Below are 19,232 nucleotides of genomic sequence, written 5' to 3'. Positions count from 1 at the left end.
ATTTTGAGCTCAAGGGCGCTAATGGTGCTTCTTTCTTCTCTAGGGACGACAAGTGAAGCAATAATCCTGTGGGCCACTTTCATCACACGGTAGATGAGAGATGAGGCCTTAGCAGAACGTGAGACATAAGGAATCTGACGCGTAAGGTCGGTCCACCACGTAAGATCACCGTATCCTGGGATTGGGTCATTGGGGCCAAAGGTGTGTTCTATGGGCGCCCCAACTATGGCATTGATTTGGTCTAGGGATAAGGCATGATCTTGGTTCATAAGCCGAAAACGTAGGACACCGTGGTCCAAATCAAGTGAAGATAAGAACTCGGTTGTTGGAACTTTATAGCTGAGCTCGTGGACCTTTAACAACCCCTGCTATCCAATGTTCCGGAACATGTATGGACTTGGTTGTAGATGTGCAACTCACAGAGAGATGACACATGTGCAAATTGTTGGGTAGTTTGCACGCACTGGAGAAAGGCCTCAAGTTTGGCGGCTTGAATTGGTCCACGACAAACCACACCATCATGTACCGGATTAGGTGGAGATGGAGGCGAGGGTGACGGGGACCTAGGCGGAGACGATGGGGACCTACGATGGCGGGCCGACCACCTGGTGTGCTTAGGTCGTTTAGAACGGTCACCTTCTATATGCAAAATTTAAGGCAAAGTCAAAAAGTCAACTGGTCAACGGGTCAAAAAGTCAACTGTTGACGGGTCCAACTAACTGGAGTTTGGCCACCAAAAATTCACGGGAAACTCAATTTTGAATGATTTCCAAGTTATTGTCAAGTCCAAAATGACCACAAATACATGCAATTTGACCTTAAGCACACAAATTCCACAAGTGAAGAATAAGAAAGAATGTACCGAATCGTTAGTGGAAATGTGTTGTTGTAGGTGGGAAAGACCTTCTTCAACCTCCCCAAGCTTGCCTATATGAAGAATTAAGCACAAAAACACCAAATTTCTATGAAATTTCCGAACCTAGGGTTTGTCAAAACCCCCAAATCCACCATGAAAATACAAGAAGATGGTGTATTAGATGTAGGAGATGAAGTGGGGAAGATGAAAATCAAACCTTTTTGGAGATTTAATCCAAAATCATGAAGAATCAAGGGATTTTTGATGAAAACCGGACCTTGGGGTTTTGGGGCTGTTTTGGAATGAGTGTGTGGAAGAATGAGGCAAAACCCTAATTTTTAGCATTAGAAACCACCAAGTATGCTGTGTGAACACGACCCGTGTTCCCATAGGCCAAATCGACATGGCCCGTGTTGGGGTCAAAATCCTGAGAAATGTGAACCCAACCTGTGTTCAGTATAAGGCAAAAATGAACACGGGTCGTGTAGCCCACTGATTGCCAAAAAAAGTCCATCGATTGAACACGACCAGTGTCCAATATAAGGTAAAAATGAACACGGGCCATGTAAGGCTTTGACTCCACTCCTCATTTTTTTGAACCCAAAAATCCCCTCTCATTCAAACAAAATGTTTTTGCATCCCGAGGTCCGTTTGGTGATTTTAAATCATGTTTAAATGCATATAGAACATTGAAAACCAAAAGCTCAAAGAAATGGAAATTGTTTTTAAAGACAAAGACAGAAATACCCCCGAGTTGCCTCCCGGTCATCTGCCCTTGTTTTAAGTCGTTGGCTAGACTTTGCCCCCAAATATGCTTCAGTCTTGGTACGTGGGGTTCCCAACAACTTCTATCTCATCATTCTTCACTTCGAATCCTTCGTAAAACGGCTTCAATCTATGTCCATTGACTTTGAATGTTTTTCCAGTTTGTTCGCTTGTGATTTCCACCGCACCATGGTCGAATACCTTTGTGACTATCAAAGGACCAACCCATCTTGATCTTAATTTCCCTGAAATCAACTTGAACCTTGAATGATAAAGAAGCACTGTTTTTCCTTGTGCAAAAGTCTTCTGGGAGATGACACCATCTTCTTGTGCAAAAGTCTTCAGGATAGCTTCAAGCATCCAGTTACAAAAGTGAGTACCACGGTCACTTATGAGAGCCTTTAGAGTGCCAAACCGGGAGAAAATATGTGCTTTAAGAAAACCCACCACAACTTTGGAATCATTAGTACGGGTGGCTTTGGACTCCACCCATTTAGACACATAGTCCACCGCCAACAAAATATATGAACAACCAAAAGAGGGCGGAAATGGTCCCATAAAGTCAATACCCCATACATCAAAGATCTCGCATACTAAAATGGGGGTAAGGGGCATTTGATTCCTAGAGCTTAACGACCCAGATCTTTGGCATTTATCACAATGTGCATAAAACACATAAGAATCGTGAAAAATGGTAGGCCAAAAGAATCTGCTATCTAAGACTTTTCTAGCTGTCCTTTGGGGTTCAAGTGACCTCCACAAGCATATGAATGACAACAATTAAGGATGGATTGTACCTCTTGTTGCTCAACACACCTTTGGATCATTTGATATGCACAATACTTCCAAAGGTAAGGATCATCCCATACGTATCACTTCGCTTCCTTCTTGATTTTATCCTTTTGCCAACGTGTGGAATCCGGGGGAAATTGATTTGTGACCAAGTAGTTGACGATATCTGCATACCATGGTGCTTCTTTGGCTACAAATAAATGCTCATCTGGCAATGTGTCTCGGATTGGTGTTGTGTCTTCGGGTGGAACAATACGGCTGAGATGATCCGCGACCAAGTTTTCTTTCCCACTTTTATCTTTGATTTCTACATCGAACTCTTGCAGCAGCAACATCCACCGTATTAACCTTGGCTTTGAATCTTTCTTGAGTAGTAAGTGCTTCAAGGTTGCATGGTCTAAATAGATAATCACTTTGGCCCTAAGGAGGTACGGTCGGAACTTCTCTAATGCGAATACAATGGGTAGCAACTCCTTTTCAGTTGTCTTGTAGTTGGCTTGTGTATTATCCAAAGTCTTGGATGCATAGTAGATGACATGGTGAGCTCGCTCCACCTTTTGTCCCAAAATTGCCCAAACCGCGATGTTGCTAGCATCGCATATGATCTCGAATGGGAGATCATAATTTGGCTATTGGATGATGGGGGCGGATGTCAACAAATCCTTCAAATGATCAAATGCACTTTTACATGCATCACCAAACTCAAAATCGGTCTCCTTTTCTAAAAGTTGACACATCGGCACCATTATTTTGGAAAAATTCTTGATGAACTGCCGATAGAAACCTGCATGACCAAGAAAAGAACGCACTTCCCAAACATTTGTCGGGTAAGGTAAGCTCTTAATAACATCAATTTTGGCCTTGTCAACTTATAAACCTTTTTGTGACACCACATGTCCAAGTATCAAGCCCTTGTCAACCATAAAATGACATTTTTCATAATTAAGGACTAAGTTCGTGTCAATGCACCTTTGTAAGATTTTGGTGAGATTTTGCAAACATTCATCAAAAGAATTTCCATAAACGGTAAAATCATTCATGAAAACCTCTATGATATTTTCGACATATTCTGAAAATACGCTCACCATACATCTTTGGAAGGTCGCGAGTGCATTGCACAAGCCGAAGGGCATGCGTCTATACGCAAAGGTGCCGAAATGACATGTGAATGTGGTTTTCTCTTGGTCTTCCGGGGCAATCGGAATTTGGTGAAAACCAAAAAAACCATCAAGGCAGCAATAGTGATATTTCCTGGTCTATCGTTCTAATGTCTGATCGAAGAATGGCAAAGGGAAGTGGTCTTTGCGGGTGGAAGCATTCAAATCCCTATAATCAATACAAACCCTCCACCCGTTTTGCACACGGGTGGGTACCAATTCCCCTTCGGAGTTTTTGACAACGGTGACACCGACTTTTTTCGGGATAACTTGCACGGGACTTACCTACTTACTATCAAAAATGAGATAGATTACACCTGCATTCAAGAGCTTCATGATCTCTTTTTCAACCACCTCCATCATAGGTGGATTCAATCTCCTTTGGGCTTCACTGGTTGGCTTAAAGTCTTCTTCCATCAATATTTTATACATGCATAATGATGGACTCAACCCCTTTATGTCCGCAATGGTCCAACCAATAGCCTCCTTGTACTTTTTCAAAATTCCAACCAACTCTTTTTTTTTTCTTCTTTTGCTAGCTTGGTTGAAATTATCACCGGTAATGTCTCTTCCTCCCCAAGATAGGCATACTTGAGATGGTCGAGAAGAGTCTTCAAATCAAGACTCGGTGGGTATACTATGGATGGAAGGAGTTTCGGATCGGAATTTTTGAGCTTCATGCGGGGTGGTTCAACTCTCATAGGTTGTGCTTTTTCCAAGGAGTTGATTGCTTCAATTAACTCATCCTCCAAAGTGTACTTATCAGCCAGATTCTTGATCCCTGTCTCATCAAAATGCTTGCTCAAGATGGTGGTTAGCACAATTTGGCTTGACAACTCGAAACAATCATTAGTTCATAAATCAATAACATCTATGAAGTTTAAAGAATGAATATCACTAGGATAACGCATAGCTTCAAAGATATTAAAGTTGATCACCTCACCATCGAACTCCATAGACAAAGTACCATTTGCTACGTCTATTTTTGTTTTTGCGGTACTCATGAAGGGTATCCCTAAAAGGATGGAGCTCGATTGTGGGGTGTTGTCATCACCCATATCATAACATAAAAATCAACGGGAAATACAAGTTCATTGACTTGCACTAACACGTCCTCCAATGCACATTTTGGGTGTACTAAAGAGGCAAAGACCGGTCGGCAAGTTGAATGATGACTCCGGTTTTTGATAAAGGTCCAATTCCCATTGTTTTATAACTTGAATACTGTAAGACATTTATTGATGCTCCAAGATCTAGCATGGCACGTCGCACAAAAGGTTACCCATTTTACAAGGACCCGTGAACACAATCGGATCCTTGCATTTTTTTGGTAGCCGTTCTTGTAACACGGCTGAAACGTTTTCCCTAACTTTCACAGCTTGATTTCCTTTAAGATTTTTCTTAGATGTACAAAGTTCCTTAAGAAACTTAGCATATCTAAGAATCTGTGTAATAGCATCTAAAATAGGAATATTGATTTCAACCTTTCGGAACATTGCCATGATTTCGTCATCTTCTCGTTCTCTCTTTGTACTTGTTAGCCTGGAAGGAAATGGAGCTGGTGTGACTTTCACTTCGGTCTCTATTGGCTTCTTTGACTTTGAAGTATTTTTCCTTTCCTCTTCTTTGACAGCTTCTTCCACCTCAATCTCTTTCTCTTCCTCTTCTTCATCCGACATCTTTGGAACTTCATAGCTTTCCCCCCCTCTTAAGGTAATGGCACATGCATTGTGTTTCGGGTTCTTCTCGGTTTGAGATGGTAGCTTGCCTTGTGATTCCATCTTACTCACGGACTTAGTATGCTTGCTTTCATTTCTTGTTGGAAGCTTTGAGTGCTAGTGGCAAGGCTCTTGACAATATCTTCTAGTGACATGCTTGATGAACCCGCTTGTGGAGGTGGTTGTGGTGGATGCCTTGGCTGGAAATTTGATGTTGAAAAGGTGGTCTTTGTTGATTTTGAGGAAATGGTGGTCTTTGTTGGTATTGATGTGGTTGATTTGGTTGATAATTTCCCTGTTGATTTCCTCCCCAACCTTGATTGTTGTTCCATCTTTCGTCATTTCGTGAGTGCTCAAATCCCCTTTGGTTTGACCCAGAATATCCTCCTAACACATTTTCTTCCGCATAATCCTCATCTTGAATTTGTGGGCACATATCAGTTGGATGCCCACTTGAGTGCAAATACCGCACAGGCGGGGTGTAGCCTGCATACCTTTGTCTTTGGCTAGCATCATAACCACTTTCGTAAGCTCGGACAATTGAGCTTCAATTTGAGGAGTTTGGACCTCTTTTACACCTCGGGGTGCATCCATGTACCATTCTTCCTCATGGCTTGAATGTTTAGAATCTTCAGCCATGTTCTTGATTAGGGTCCTGATTTCGGTTGGAGTCTTGTCGGGTAAAGATCTGCCACTTGAAGCATTAAGAAGCCTTCTTTCCATTGGAGTCATTCCTTCAATGAAATATTGGAGAAGTTGATACTCAGTAATTCCAAGTTTAGGACAACGGGCACACAGCTTTTTGAATCTCTCCCAATATATGTGAAAAACTTTTCTTTTGTGTTGCTTGATGCCAGTGATTTCCCTCCGTAGGGCTAAACCTTTCATCTCCAGGAAGTATTTGTCCAAAAAGAGTCATGCAAGATCTACCCAAGTGGTAACCGTCCCCGGTGGGAGGTCATAGAGCCATTCTTTTGTTGCATCTTGCACCGCGAAGGGGAATGCCCTAAGCTTGAGTTGATCCTCCGTGACCTTGTGTGGCTTCATGCCCACACACACCACATGAAATTCAGTGAGAAACTTGTGAGAATCTTCATTTTCTAGGCCTCTAAAGGTTGGGAGTAAGTGGATGAGCCCAGATTTTAGTTCTAAGTTGGTGGTTGTCGGATATGTGATGCAACGAGGTTGTTAAGTAACCTCTTGTCTCACCTATTGGCGAAGGTTTTGTTTGGGTGGTGGATTTGGAGGTGGATTCCCTCAATGGTTATCTCCCATTGTGCGAGTAGGTGTTGAAGTTTTTGTGGGTGTAGTGTTTGGGATGTTATAAGTGGGTGAAAATGGTGGAGTGGTATTTTGGGTGAGGATGGTTGAGATGAGAGTGATAGGCTTTCTGTTTCGGATGCGGACACACTTGAGAGGGGTATGTCCTCCTAAATGTTAATGACGGGGGGAGTAGATGATGAAGAAGTCCTGAAAACCGGTTGCCTCTTACGAAGCTTGGCTTGCTTCCGTATTCTCCTTGCAGTCTTCTCTATCTTCAAGTCAAGTGGCAATAGTGTACCTGTACAGAAAGATCTAGGCATAAACAATTAGTAACATTGTGTCCCCGGCAACGACACCAATTTGTTAGGCGTGTCAAACCCAAAAAATAATAGGGGTACGATATACTCCAAAAGAATCCCACTGTATTGGACTTGAATGACCTAACCCTAATTCAAATGGCCAATAAGAATCACAATTAGAATCAAACATTCGATTAAAGCTAAATCAAATTCATTAGATAGAAATTAAGAACAAACATCATGTCATATGATTGAAGTCACTACCAAGAAGTCAAAACATGAAATTGGAGAAACTAGGGTTCTAGCCACACATGGCTAGAACAAGATCACAAGTTTAAAAGATGGAAATAATGTGCAATTACAACTTACAAATACTAGAAATAATGTTTCCAAATGATTACTGATCAAACCCTTGCAAAAACCTTCGAAATCCCCTCTCCAAATGTGCTTTGATATGTTGTATCCCCCCAAAAATGACCCTCAACCCGTAATATGAAAGATAGGAAAAACTGCCAAAAGTTGATTTTTTTGGGTCGAACACGGCCCGTGTTGAGCATAAGGTAAAAATGACATGGCCCGTGTTCAGCATGGTCAATAGCTTCTTCTTTTCTGTTCAACACGGCATGTGTTCTTTCACAGTGTAAATCCAACATGGCCCGTGTACCCCTCTGACTCCAATTCCAAACTTGATTTTTTCAACTTTTCCGTTCTTCGCCCGATCATCCCGAAATCTTCGCCAATGCTTCCCAACACTTCCCAAAGCACATTCCAACCTCCGGTTTACCTGAAAAAGACATAAAAGTGTGCAAATAAGGTTGTTCTAGAGACTAACATGAATATGATGAAATGCAAGATAAATAAAGAACAATTATGCTAAATAGATGTATGAAAAGGGACTAAAAGGTGTGCAAAAAGGTGCACAAAATGCACCTAACATTCCAAAATAAACATAATTGTATCTAAAAGTATTAGAAATATGCATCAAATACAAAGTTAAATATTCACATATTAGTTGTGTTTATAGAGAGTTAAGAAGGAAATCAGTGAAACGACATGCAATGCCCTTCTCTTGAAGGTGAACAAAATTGGATTAATGAATGAGAGTATTAATGTCGTGAAAATGTCAAAGAAAGTTGGTTAGGATGTCATGGCCAGTCATCACACTAGGGAAACATAAGAAACCTTTATTGCTGACCTGTCAGTCGGTTTGTCAACGGTAACCCTACTTTTCTTTTCTTTTCTTTATTTGCATTAGTGTTGTAAAAATCGGCCTAGGTGGCCGCCTAGGCTCTTGGCAGGTGTAAATTGTATATGATTTTCGATAGGCGTTGCAATTAATCAGAGTTTGTGAACAGCTATCAAAGGAGGCCAATGGCGCTTTAGGCGGTCAACATAAGTCAACACCAGTCAACTGAAAAAGTCAAAATTGAAACTTTTTTCTTAACCTAATCGACTAAAGATGTACATCGCCTTCATTCCTCATCTTTTTTTTGCCTACCTGCATCCCGTTCTTTTCTCCTCCAACGATCGACTGTTGCAACTTCATCATCACTATAGCTTCTTCCGACCACACCCACACTAACGTCATCTGACTTCGGCGACAAGCGTTTTTCGAGTTTGAACATTCCATTCCTTCGATTCCAGCTACAACTTTATCCAACTTCGGCTATAACTTCCTCATCAATAATTTATTTCTTTCAAGCAACTGTCTTTCAATCTGTCATCACACTCGGTAGATCGTATCTTACATTCCTCATTCCAGCTATAGTTTTCTTCAACATTCCATTCCTAATTTTTTTGATTTTTCTGTTGGAATTTGGACTATAGTTAGAATGTCGTATCATCCTCATCTTGTTTAAACAAATTTTAATTTGTTTATAGAGATAATTTATAGAGACAAATTAAACTCTTTTTTTAGGCTAAACAGATTATGAGAAACACAATTGTTGTTTCAGATTACTGGAACAAGTTATTTCAAAACATATTACACTCCTTTACACAGATTGTTGGACTTATGACCATTTGTTTTAGATTTTCACAGATTAAAGGTGTTGATGGCATCTAAAACTTTAGCTACACAATCAATGGAATCAATAACTACTGGTTTTAAGAGGAATTTAAATGATATTGCTTGGGAATATGCTATTTGTCTGGATCCTACAAACTTCAATAAATTAACATATAGATTGTATGAAAGAGTTTATAGTGGGGGAAGGGGTGTTCTATAATGAAACAACATATTGCTCATGTGACAGGAAATGTAGCTCCATGTCAAAGGTCTACCTAAGATGATCAGTTGATATGTCAAAATGCTATCAATGAATGAAATTTAAAAAAGAAGGGCAAACAAGCACATGATGAAGCGTTAAGATCAGAGGTGAGATTTGGTACTAATGAAGGTATTATAGACATTGATGAAATAGAAAATACTTTGGGAGCATGAGGCCACCACATGTTATAGAGTCGATGGATAACTTGGCAAGCAAAATAAACCCCGAAGAATCTTTGAACTCGGGAAAAGGAAAAAAGTTTATATTAACAATGCTATTTGGAAAGAAAGAATATCAACTATGAAAAATTTCATTGGTAGGTCGGCATATGAGTGTGCAATTCCTTTTCATGCCTTCGAAAATGATAGCTTTAAAATGATGGTGGAGGTAATTGGTCAATATGGAATCGCTCTTCCAACTCCTACTAGATATGATTTGAGTAACACAATTTTTAAAAAAAAAAGTTGAAAGAGAAAAAAATTTGGTGAAAAAAAATGAAGAAGAATTGAAACAAGATGGATGTTCGATTATGAAGGATGCTTGGTCTGATTAAAAAAGGAGGAGCATTATTAATTTATTTGCCAATTAAAAGATGGGTATGGATTTTTATCTTCCCAGGAATGTTCGGATGAAGCATATACAAGTGAACACACACACACACACACACACACACACACACACACACACATATATATATATATATATATATATATATATATATATATATATATATATATATATATATATGAGTATGTGGAAGCTTGCATTCAAGAAGTTAGTCCCGAACATGTTGTTCAAATAGTAACCAATAATGCCATGAATAACATGGGAGCCGCAAAGTTGCTAAAAGAGAAAAAGTCAAAAAATATTAGAACATCATGTGCAACACATACCATTAACCTTATGCTTGAAGGTATTTATAATTTTATTTATTGTGTTTTATAGTTCTATTTGTGTTTTTAATCATGATTGTTTTTTGAAGGTATTGGTGGGCTACCAAGGTGCAAGAAAGTTTTAGATCAAGTAAAGCTAACCATCCTCATTTATGCCCACCACAAAACATTGGCTATGATAATAAAATTCACCAAAAAAAGGATATTATCCGACCGGTGTCACGAGATTTGTTTCCGCCTATCTAACATTACAAAGTAGAAGCCTATGAACAATAAAAAATTTGATCTTATAAAACTTATTTTGGACTTTGTATGATCTTTGATGACTTGAATATGTAAACATTTATGAATATTTACTTATTTTGGACTTGTATGATGTCTAATGACTTGAATATGTAAATATGTATGGATATTTACTTATTTTGTTAGTATTTTGTTTGGATATATGTAATATTTAAGTTTTTTTTTTTTAAATTAAGGTCCTCGCCTAAGTGCCGATTAACCTCCGTGTAGACCGATTAATCTCTTACCCTAATATACCATCTGACCATTGTCTAGCGACTTTTACAACCTTAATATATATATATATATATATATATATATATATATATATATATATATATATATATATATATATATATATATATATATATATAACAAATTAATCTTCATTTTAAAAAATAAATTATATGCCGATCATACAATGTATGTAACTACTCTCTAGGGGCAAATCAAGATTGGTGCACCATGCAGGTCAGATCGTCTTGCTAAGTACAATAAGGATCCTAGCTATTCCATACTCTGCAAGGTTGTTGGCAAAATATCTCGCTGCTTTTTGAGAAAAGCTCTTTATTCATCAATTTCATTAGCTGCAACATTCTTCCACCTCATCCTCCTTAAATAAGATAATATCAACTTGTTTTCCATCATGTAGCACTTTCAGAATCCATCAGTTAAGTCATGTGTGTGTTTAAATTTAAAATTTTTAATTCTAATATTACTTTGTCTGTAATTGATCTGCGTAATGTATAATGATTGAACCCACCTATGTATAAGTATTTGTTGTTATTTATGTTTTCAAGTTGTGAAAATTAACCTAATCTATTTCAAGTAAATATCTTGAATGTAAAACAATCTGGTGTGATGTATAAGGTCATTTTTAGCATACCATTAACCAAAAACATGTCACTATTTCCCAACACCCTTTTTTATTGTGAAAGTGAATTCTTCACCATTTACTAACTTAACTAGTCGTCGCAAATCTCGACTCCCGAATTTAGGGCCTATAGACAGGTGAAAATATTATGATTCCTTCTAAAATATTAGCAAAAAGAAAACCCTGACAAAAGATGATTTCTACCTTTATGTCAAGCATAATGGCAATAACATTATCCTTAGATTGAGCATTGTTTTCTTTAACCAAGTCGATAACTTTATGATCAGATGCAGTTTACATGGGATGAATCACCTTTCTATGGAGGTTTTGAAATTACGGATCGTCCTCAAGAAGTTTGTTCACTGGAATAATATATTGTAGACTGGTTCATTTAATACCGTCTTCCAAAGAGTGCTGATATTTTTTAGCAGCGGTCGGAACTATTGTTGCTTGTAGTAAAAAAGAAATAAACCCCGTCCTACGGCAAAGCACGAACATAGTTATAAATATGATGATTTTTTATGTATTTAAAGTACTGATACTTTTTAGTAATTTATCAGGTGACAACATATAAGTGTTATATTTCTTTAATATATGTATAGCATTTCTTTAAACGAATGTGTATATTTATTTTATTATATTATGAATGAAATTATTTACTTAAACAATGTTTCTTTTATCGATATTAAATTTAATTTGAATTATTTTATACGAATTATTTATTTAGTTATATGTATTTAACAATTCTAACAAAAAGATTCTAAATAAACTTGTATAAACCTTGTAAATTGAAGATATATTTACAAAAGAAAAAAAATTCTTAGAATATTATCTTTGTTGTAAAAATAATGTATAAAATAGAGTAGAGTTGAAGATAAATTACTTAAAATTTTAATTTTTTACTCTAAAATAGAATAAAAAATAACAGCTATCAAGTTTATATTTTTATGTCATTTTTATATCATTTTTATAACTTTTTAAAAGTCATGCCATTTATGACTTTTACTTTGTATTATATAAATGATTTAGTACAAACACACAAATAGGATGACGGTGGTATGGATATTTAGATTCCATGTGGATTAAGATCAATTTCTAAATTGATATTTTGATTTTATGTCTAAGTATCGTGAATTAAATGTCGTGTGACATTAAAATCGTCAACATGATATAAGTTTTTTATAAATAAAATGTTTTATTGTTGCTTTAAAATTTTATGTGGTAAAGAGCTGTATAATTGTGAATTGTATTGTATTGTAAAATAGTTTACAGTAGATCAGTGTGTGTGTGAATTGAATTGTATTGTATTGAACCCCATGCATTTGAAACTATTATAACTATTCAACTTATACAAATTAATTTATGATTAATTGAAATATTATAATTTGTAGCTCCCAAAACTCTTCAAATCATGTTATTTAATTGATGAGTTAAATGAACTATTTAGCATATATAAGAAATTTGTAGATTACATATTACAAGTATGTCAACACAAAATGATAGATTATATTTGTAGGGTTTGAAGAGTTATGTGAGTGGTTTTATGGATGTAAGAAAGCAATTGCAACTTTTCCAAATATAAATTCATGTAAACTCAAATTGGGTGCATATAAAGTTTTAGATATTAATCAAGGTTCAAATTCAGGTATGTTTGTAAAAGTATACTTGAGTTCATTTTTTAAGGTTATGTATTATGCATCTTTCTATAATTAAAGGATGATAAAATGAGACTAATAATCACTTCTCATGAGCTTTTGGTAAATCAACCTTCAAGTTATTTATCAGTTAGAGCAATTAATTTTGTTAACATGTATGTATCTTTATGTTATCTTTCTCTTTTTTATGTTAAAAAAATATATTTTATGTCTAAGATGACATTATTCAACATGTATTTTATGCAATTATAAGTTATATATTATGTTAGTTTCTATCGCTTATTTTGTTGTAAATAAAATCGATGTAGTTTTTTTTTTTATAATTGATTTTGATGAAAGAAGTTTACTATAATTATTCCAAATTGTTGGTGATAATGACAAATTAGAACGAATAATTTTTAATATGATATGACTTTATTGTTGAGAACCAATGATTATGTGTGTTATAAAAATGAATTCTTTATGTTCTACCAAAACGTATATGTATGTATCCATTTTAAATGTTTTTACAGTAATAAAATAAATTATTATCTTATTATATTTGTCAATTTCCTTGTAGTAAAATAAATAAAATATTAATATTTTCATAAGAGAATATATGTGATAAAAATATACCTCAAGAGTAACATTCATCCTCCCATATCCACTCTTAACATATATCTTTTTAAGATTGGTCGTAGTACATAACAACTACTATAAGTTTGAAATTCAAATCACCATTTTATTTGGACCATTCATTATCTTCCAATATTATATAGTTAGACTAACAAAAGTGAAAATACAATACAAAAGTACGATAGTTTTTTTTAAATATAATAATGAACTTTTTTTCAAATAAGTAGTTTTTTATATAAATAAAAAACAATATTTTTTAAAATAACGTAAAAATAAAGAATATATTATATTATATTAAAAAAAAATATTGTTATTTGAAACAATAATAATAATAATAATAATAATAATAATAATAATAAAATAAGTTATTTATAAATTAGTTAAAAATACATATAGTTTAAATAATTTTAAACCAAAAACTTAATTCAATTTGATTCAAACACAACTTTTTATATCTTTCTTAACATACACTTATAACTACTAATATTAGTTACAACTTAGTATAAAAATTATTATTTCAATGATAAATATTTATAATATTGTTTTTATAACATATAACTATTAATATTTATATTACATTATTGGACACAACCCAAGAGTTTAAAACTCCCACTACAACTCAACAATTTTTTAATTTAAATGTAATTATGATTACAAATTTAATGTAATTAGACATGCCTTTATATTTTCCACTACATTCAAATTTTTTAAAACTTATGGTTATTAATGTGTAATACCTTTTTATTTTCCATTTATTTATTATACACATTGTAGCTATATTAGTAATATATAAGTAAGTTTTGATTAAAAAATCATATGTTTGAAAAGATTTGTGAATCAAAATGAAAGAGTTGAAAAAAAAAAGTTTTATCGCATCTATGGTTATTTCAACAAGGATTTTTTATAACAGTGTTTTTATATATCAAATGTATGTTCATTTTTATATATTCATTTTGAATGATTTATAAGTGTTTAATAAGTTTTGTTTGAGGTAAATGGTATAGTAAATGTTGTAGTGTTTTTATTTTATTAAAAGCTATAGTGTTTTTCCATACTATTTGTTATTTGTTTTATATACAACTCGGCATACATTTTATATAATTTCCACAACTTAAAACGTTCTATAAAATCATCAAAACTTGTAGTATTTATTTTTTTCATACCATTTTGTATTTCTTATAAATAGAAATCAATATATGTTTGATATATAATTTACACAATATAAAACGATCTATAAAATTATGAATTAATAGTGGAAATAACTAATGATATAAATTAATTACAATTAATAAAACTAATATGTTGGCTATATAGTTTGTTTTGCTACTGACATTGATTTTTCAAGTGTAAATATTAAATCACAATTTGTTAAATGTTATTATTTTAATCAAATAATTATATTCACGTGGCGATTTGCAACTTCGATCTTAGAAGAAGAAATCTCGGACCAGGTTACTATGTATTACATATGTTCGTTGTAATTATACAGTACAAACATGGATGCATTACAGTTGTAGGGCATAAATATGGGACATTATTAACTGATATGTCGGGACATGATTTTTTTTGGACTAATCTAAAAAAGAAAACTAGAATGAAATAACTTCTTGGATCTCAAGTTTTACTGGAAAAGTCTAAGAAATTAGATTACACCAAAACCGTTACTACAACCCTAACTTCTATGTATACATAGAACTCAATATTATCTAAAAAGGTGACAAAACAAAATCATATATGGTGGTGTGAATGTAAAACTAACATAGGATAGCATTGGTATTTAAATGTTATGTTCTTAAAGTTTTGATGTATGTCAAAGAAACTTTACATTGAATGACATGACTGGGACAATGAGAAGATTAAGACATACATTTAAAGCAAAAATAAAAACAGGTGCGATCTCATTATACATGCTATAAAGCCTAGCTAAGCAAAATAATACAAGAATCAAATGATTTTAATCTTGAAAACTAATATAAGTTCAAAGTATTTGTTTAAATATATGAGAAATAAAAACACCTAAAAAATAGATGATTAATATAAAATAAAATAAAATAAAAAAAAAAAAAAAAAAACTAGGGATAATGACTTGAAGGGTAATGAACATTCAATTTTGTTCATATTTAGTCACTAAACTTTTTTCATTCTTTATTGGCAGTGAATTATTTGAAACTGTTCACATTTTACCCTTATGACCGGTTACAACCGGTCATAAGGGTAAAATGTGAACATTTTCAGATAGTTCAAGAGCAAATAAAGAATGAAAAAAAGTTTAATGATTAAATGTGAACAAAATTGAAAGTTCATTTTCCTTAAAAAAAAGTTTAATGACTAAATATGAACAAACTTCCTCTTGTATTATGTTTTAACAAATTATATATTTTTGTTAAATTCTAGCAACATTTGTTAATGAAGAAATCTATGAAATAAAAAAACCCCCAAAAAAGTAAAAGAAAATGAAAAACCGAAATAAAAGAAAAACAATAATTTTGATATTTTCCATAATAAAAAATCAAAATTTCTGATTTGATTTTGGTTTAACAAAAAAATCGAACATTTCTCATCCATAGTTAAGAAATTGTATTTCATAGTTAGAAATTATGTTATATTATGGAAAAAAAATAATAATGATAATTGTTTAAAATAGTTATTTAAATATGAATGATTTTTTCTGAAACCTTTTAAAATTATGAGTGATTTTTTTGAAAGAAAAAAATAACGTTGTTGAAAATGTAACTATCTTTTTTTCTAAAAAAGAAAATATTTTTCTAAACAATTTGACTTTCATTTTTACCGGTTGAACTTTCAATTATGATATCATTTTTAATAGTAGATATACTAAGATGATGTGTCAATACATACATCCTTTTATAACAACATATATCAATGTATGTATGTATGTATTTTTTTATAAACAAGTTATATGATTTAATATATATGAATTTATATATTGCATAATTTTATAACACAAAATTTATACATATAATATTGGGATAATTTTCATACCTATAATGTTGCATAATTTTATAACATAAAATTTATATATATAATATTGGTTTTGTTTTGTTTTGTTTTGTTTTTTCATTTTTTACGGGGTTTAGTTTTTATTTTATTTTATAGATTTCTTAATTATTAAGATTTTGCAAAATACATAATTTGTTAAAACATAATACAAGAGAAAGTTTGTCTTTGAATTTTTTAAAAAAAGAACAAACTTTCAATTTTATTCACATTTAGTCACTAAATTTTTTGTTATTATTTATTTACAACCGAACGATTTGAAATTGTTGACTTGTAACCATTTACAAATTGTAAATTCCTTACCTTATCCCAAAAATCTAATCTATTAAATTGAATAAAAAAATTATCCCATAATTAAAAGGAGTACGGTGCTATAACAACAATTACATCCCAATATTATTGGCACAAAACGTACAAGTAAAACATACATTAAACAACATATGCTTTTTTGCATGTACAGTTGTTTATATATTTTGCATTATTCTATACACAAGTTACAATTACTTGATGACACAAACCCAAGTACACACAACCTTAAAACAAACAAAATATTAAATTTTATATATCTGATTTCACCCTCAAGAAAAAGATGAAATTTGCTTATTTTCAATCACCACCACCTCCATAACCAGACCCATATCCACTTCCTTCGCCTGAACCCTCACCAGACCCTCCTCCACCTCCACCTCCACGTCCACCGCCTCCACCTCCCCCTCCCCCTCTTCCTCCTCCACCACCACCCCGACCTCCTGAACCAGATCCAGCATGAGAACCAGCAGATGAACCTGCTTCTGATCCACCTCCTCCAGATCCTGAACTAGAACTAGAACTAGAGCTGGAGGAGCTGGATGAAGAGCTAGACCCTGAACCAGATCCCGCACCTGCACCAGACCCTGAACCACCTCCTCCCAATCCAATTCCAATTCCAATTCCAGCACCAATACCTACCCCACCCAAATTCAATCCCAAGTCCTTTCTTGCCACTCGACTCTCAGAAAACATGACCAAAGTGGAAAACACAAGTAAACTAGCCAGATTTAGTGCCTTCATTTTCGACATATTTGAAGCCCACTAATCAAGGCCTTATTTACGTCGATTTTTTTTGTTTCTGATTAGCTTAATTCTGGGCTAGTCAGTATTGAGTGTGCCAGAATGGAAGGAAAACATGGGTGTATTTATAGTTGATCTGGGTGGGTTGGTGAATAATAAAACAAAACAAAGTGAAGTGACTGACACATGGATTTCTGATTAGCATATTGTTTGCTCAATGCTAGTGAATTTGAAAATAGTGAATAATGAACCAAAGTGAGTGATAAACGTATGGATTTATGATTAATATATTGTTTGTTGAATGATAGTGAAGGACAAAATTTCCAGCCCCACTAGCTTGTTGAATATTTAAGTTCCCATTTTGTTATCAAATTATAAAAAAAACAAACGAAAACCATAATGATTAGTTCCAGTTTTCTCATCTATTCCCCACGTTTCGAATTTGTATTATTTAACCTTAAAATTTATTGAAGTGTGAGAGAAACAAAGATTTGTGGTTGAGGAAGGGTGTGGCATGAAGGTGGAGCTCCATATGGTGGCATGTCTATCATCATTCTCTTTGTTGCGCAACCCACAATCTTCCACTTATCATAAAATCCAGAACTCCTCGTTTATTTCTATACCGGTGCTGAGAATTTAAATGCCCTAGACGAGGCGGAAAAAAAATGTCCTTAGACCTTAACGTGTAATGAATTAAATTACATAAACTATTTTTTTTTAAAACGATGATAAACTTTATAGCAATAAACATAATAAAATCATAGTATTTTAATAAGTACCAACTAACTGTTTCGGACCAGATATTTTATACTACAATTTCACTAAAAATATAAATATTTTAATAAAACGAAGATGTTAAATGTTAGTTTGGTCATTAGTAAAATCTGACAGAAATCTACTACTGTCATTGTTCAACCGTTTAAAGACTCCCTAGTTATAACTAGAAACCGTCACTACTATTATCTTTTTGGGAATCATTATAAATTAGTGAAACAAAAGAATGCATGGTGTATTAAAACTCAATAAAAGTAATTATGTTTTTAACAAAAAAAAGTTACTTAATAATTTAATAAAATATTTTATGAATGAATCTTGCAAGCTTGTTCTTAGTGGATGCAAAAAGCAAATTACAATTAAAAAAAAAAAGACGAGAATTTAGAAGAAACACTCAAAGGAATAGGCAAAATAAAAAAGCATGAATAACAATGAATGGAGAGTTTTCGCTTTAAGTTAAATAATCAGAACCGCCCTTACCTGTTGAGCAACATGAAACTTATGTTCTTATTTGAAAGATTTATTATTTATACAAATAGTAAGTATATAATATGTCTAAATCTCGGGTCTTATTTTTTTCTCGGGGTCCTGTGCGGCGGCATTAAAGACTTTTAATTAATTCTAAAAGAATGTAATACTCGAGTGACATGATTAAGTATTCCCCGAGTCACTTGATCCAAATAATCAACTTAATATTATTACAATGATTCTAGAGCCTACATTGTAGCTAACACAGAGGACAATACGTTGGAAAAAATGTCATATTATTACAAGCAAGAATGTGGGAAATATGACAGTTCAAAGATCACAATTTTTTTTTTGAACAAAGTAAAAGTGCTAAAAATATAGTTGTAACATCCAATGTTCGAAGGATTGTTACTCAGCCAATATTAATCCAATTAAAATGACTTCAGAACCTAACTTGTAGCTATCACAAATGAGAAAATGCAA

General features: G+C 33.5%; 1 protein-coding gene and 1 pseudogene across 1 annotated transcript; one reads left to right on the top strand and one right to left on the bottom strand.

Moving 5' to 3' along the window:
* Positions 1-10,917, top strand: part of LOC145067205 (enolase-like) — a 35,572-nt pseudogene extending 24,655 nt beyond the window's left edge.
* A 5,912-nt stretch (positions 10,918-16,829) lies between these two features.
* LOC145068818 (uncharacterized) lies at positions 16,830-17,619 on the bottom strand. The gene has a single exon (XM_079015808.1). It carries the CDS (start codon positions 17,514-17,516, stop codon positions 17,064-17,066), a length of 453 nt encoding a protein of 150 aa, XP_078871934.1. The 5' UTR covers positions 17,517-17,619; the 3' UTR covers positions 16,830-17,063.
* Between the last annotated feature and the right edge of the window lie 1,613 nt (positions 17,620-19,232).

Source organism: Lactuca serriola, chromosome 8 (assembly GCF_051521515.1).
Source record: "Lactuca serriola cultivar US96UC23 chromosome 8, Lser_US96UC23_V15, whole genome shotgun sequence".
In the NCBI taxonomy this organism is placed as follows: Eukaryota; Viridiplantae; Streptophyta; class Magnoliopsida; order Asterales; family Asteraceae; genus Lactuca; species Lactuca serriola.
Note: the sequence above shows the minus strand (reverse complement) of the source record. Positions and strands in the feature narration are given on the sequence as shown.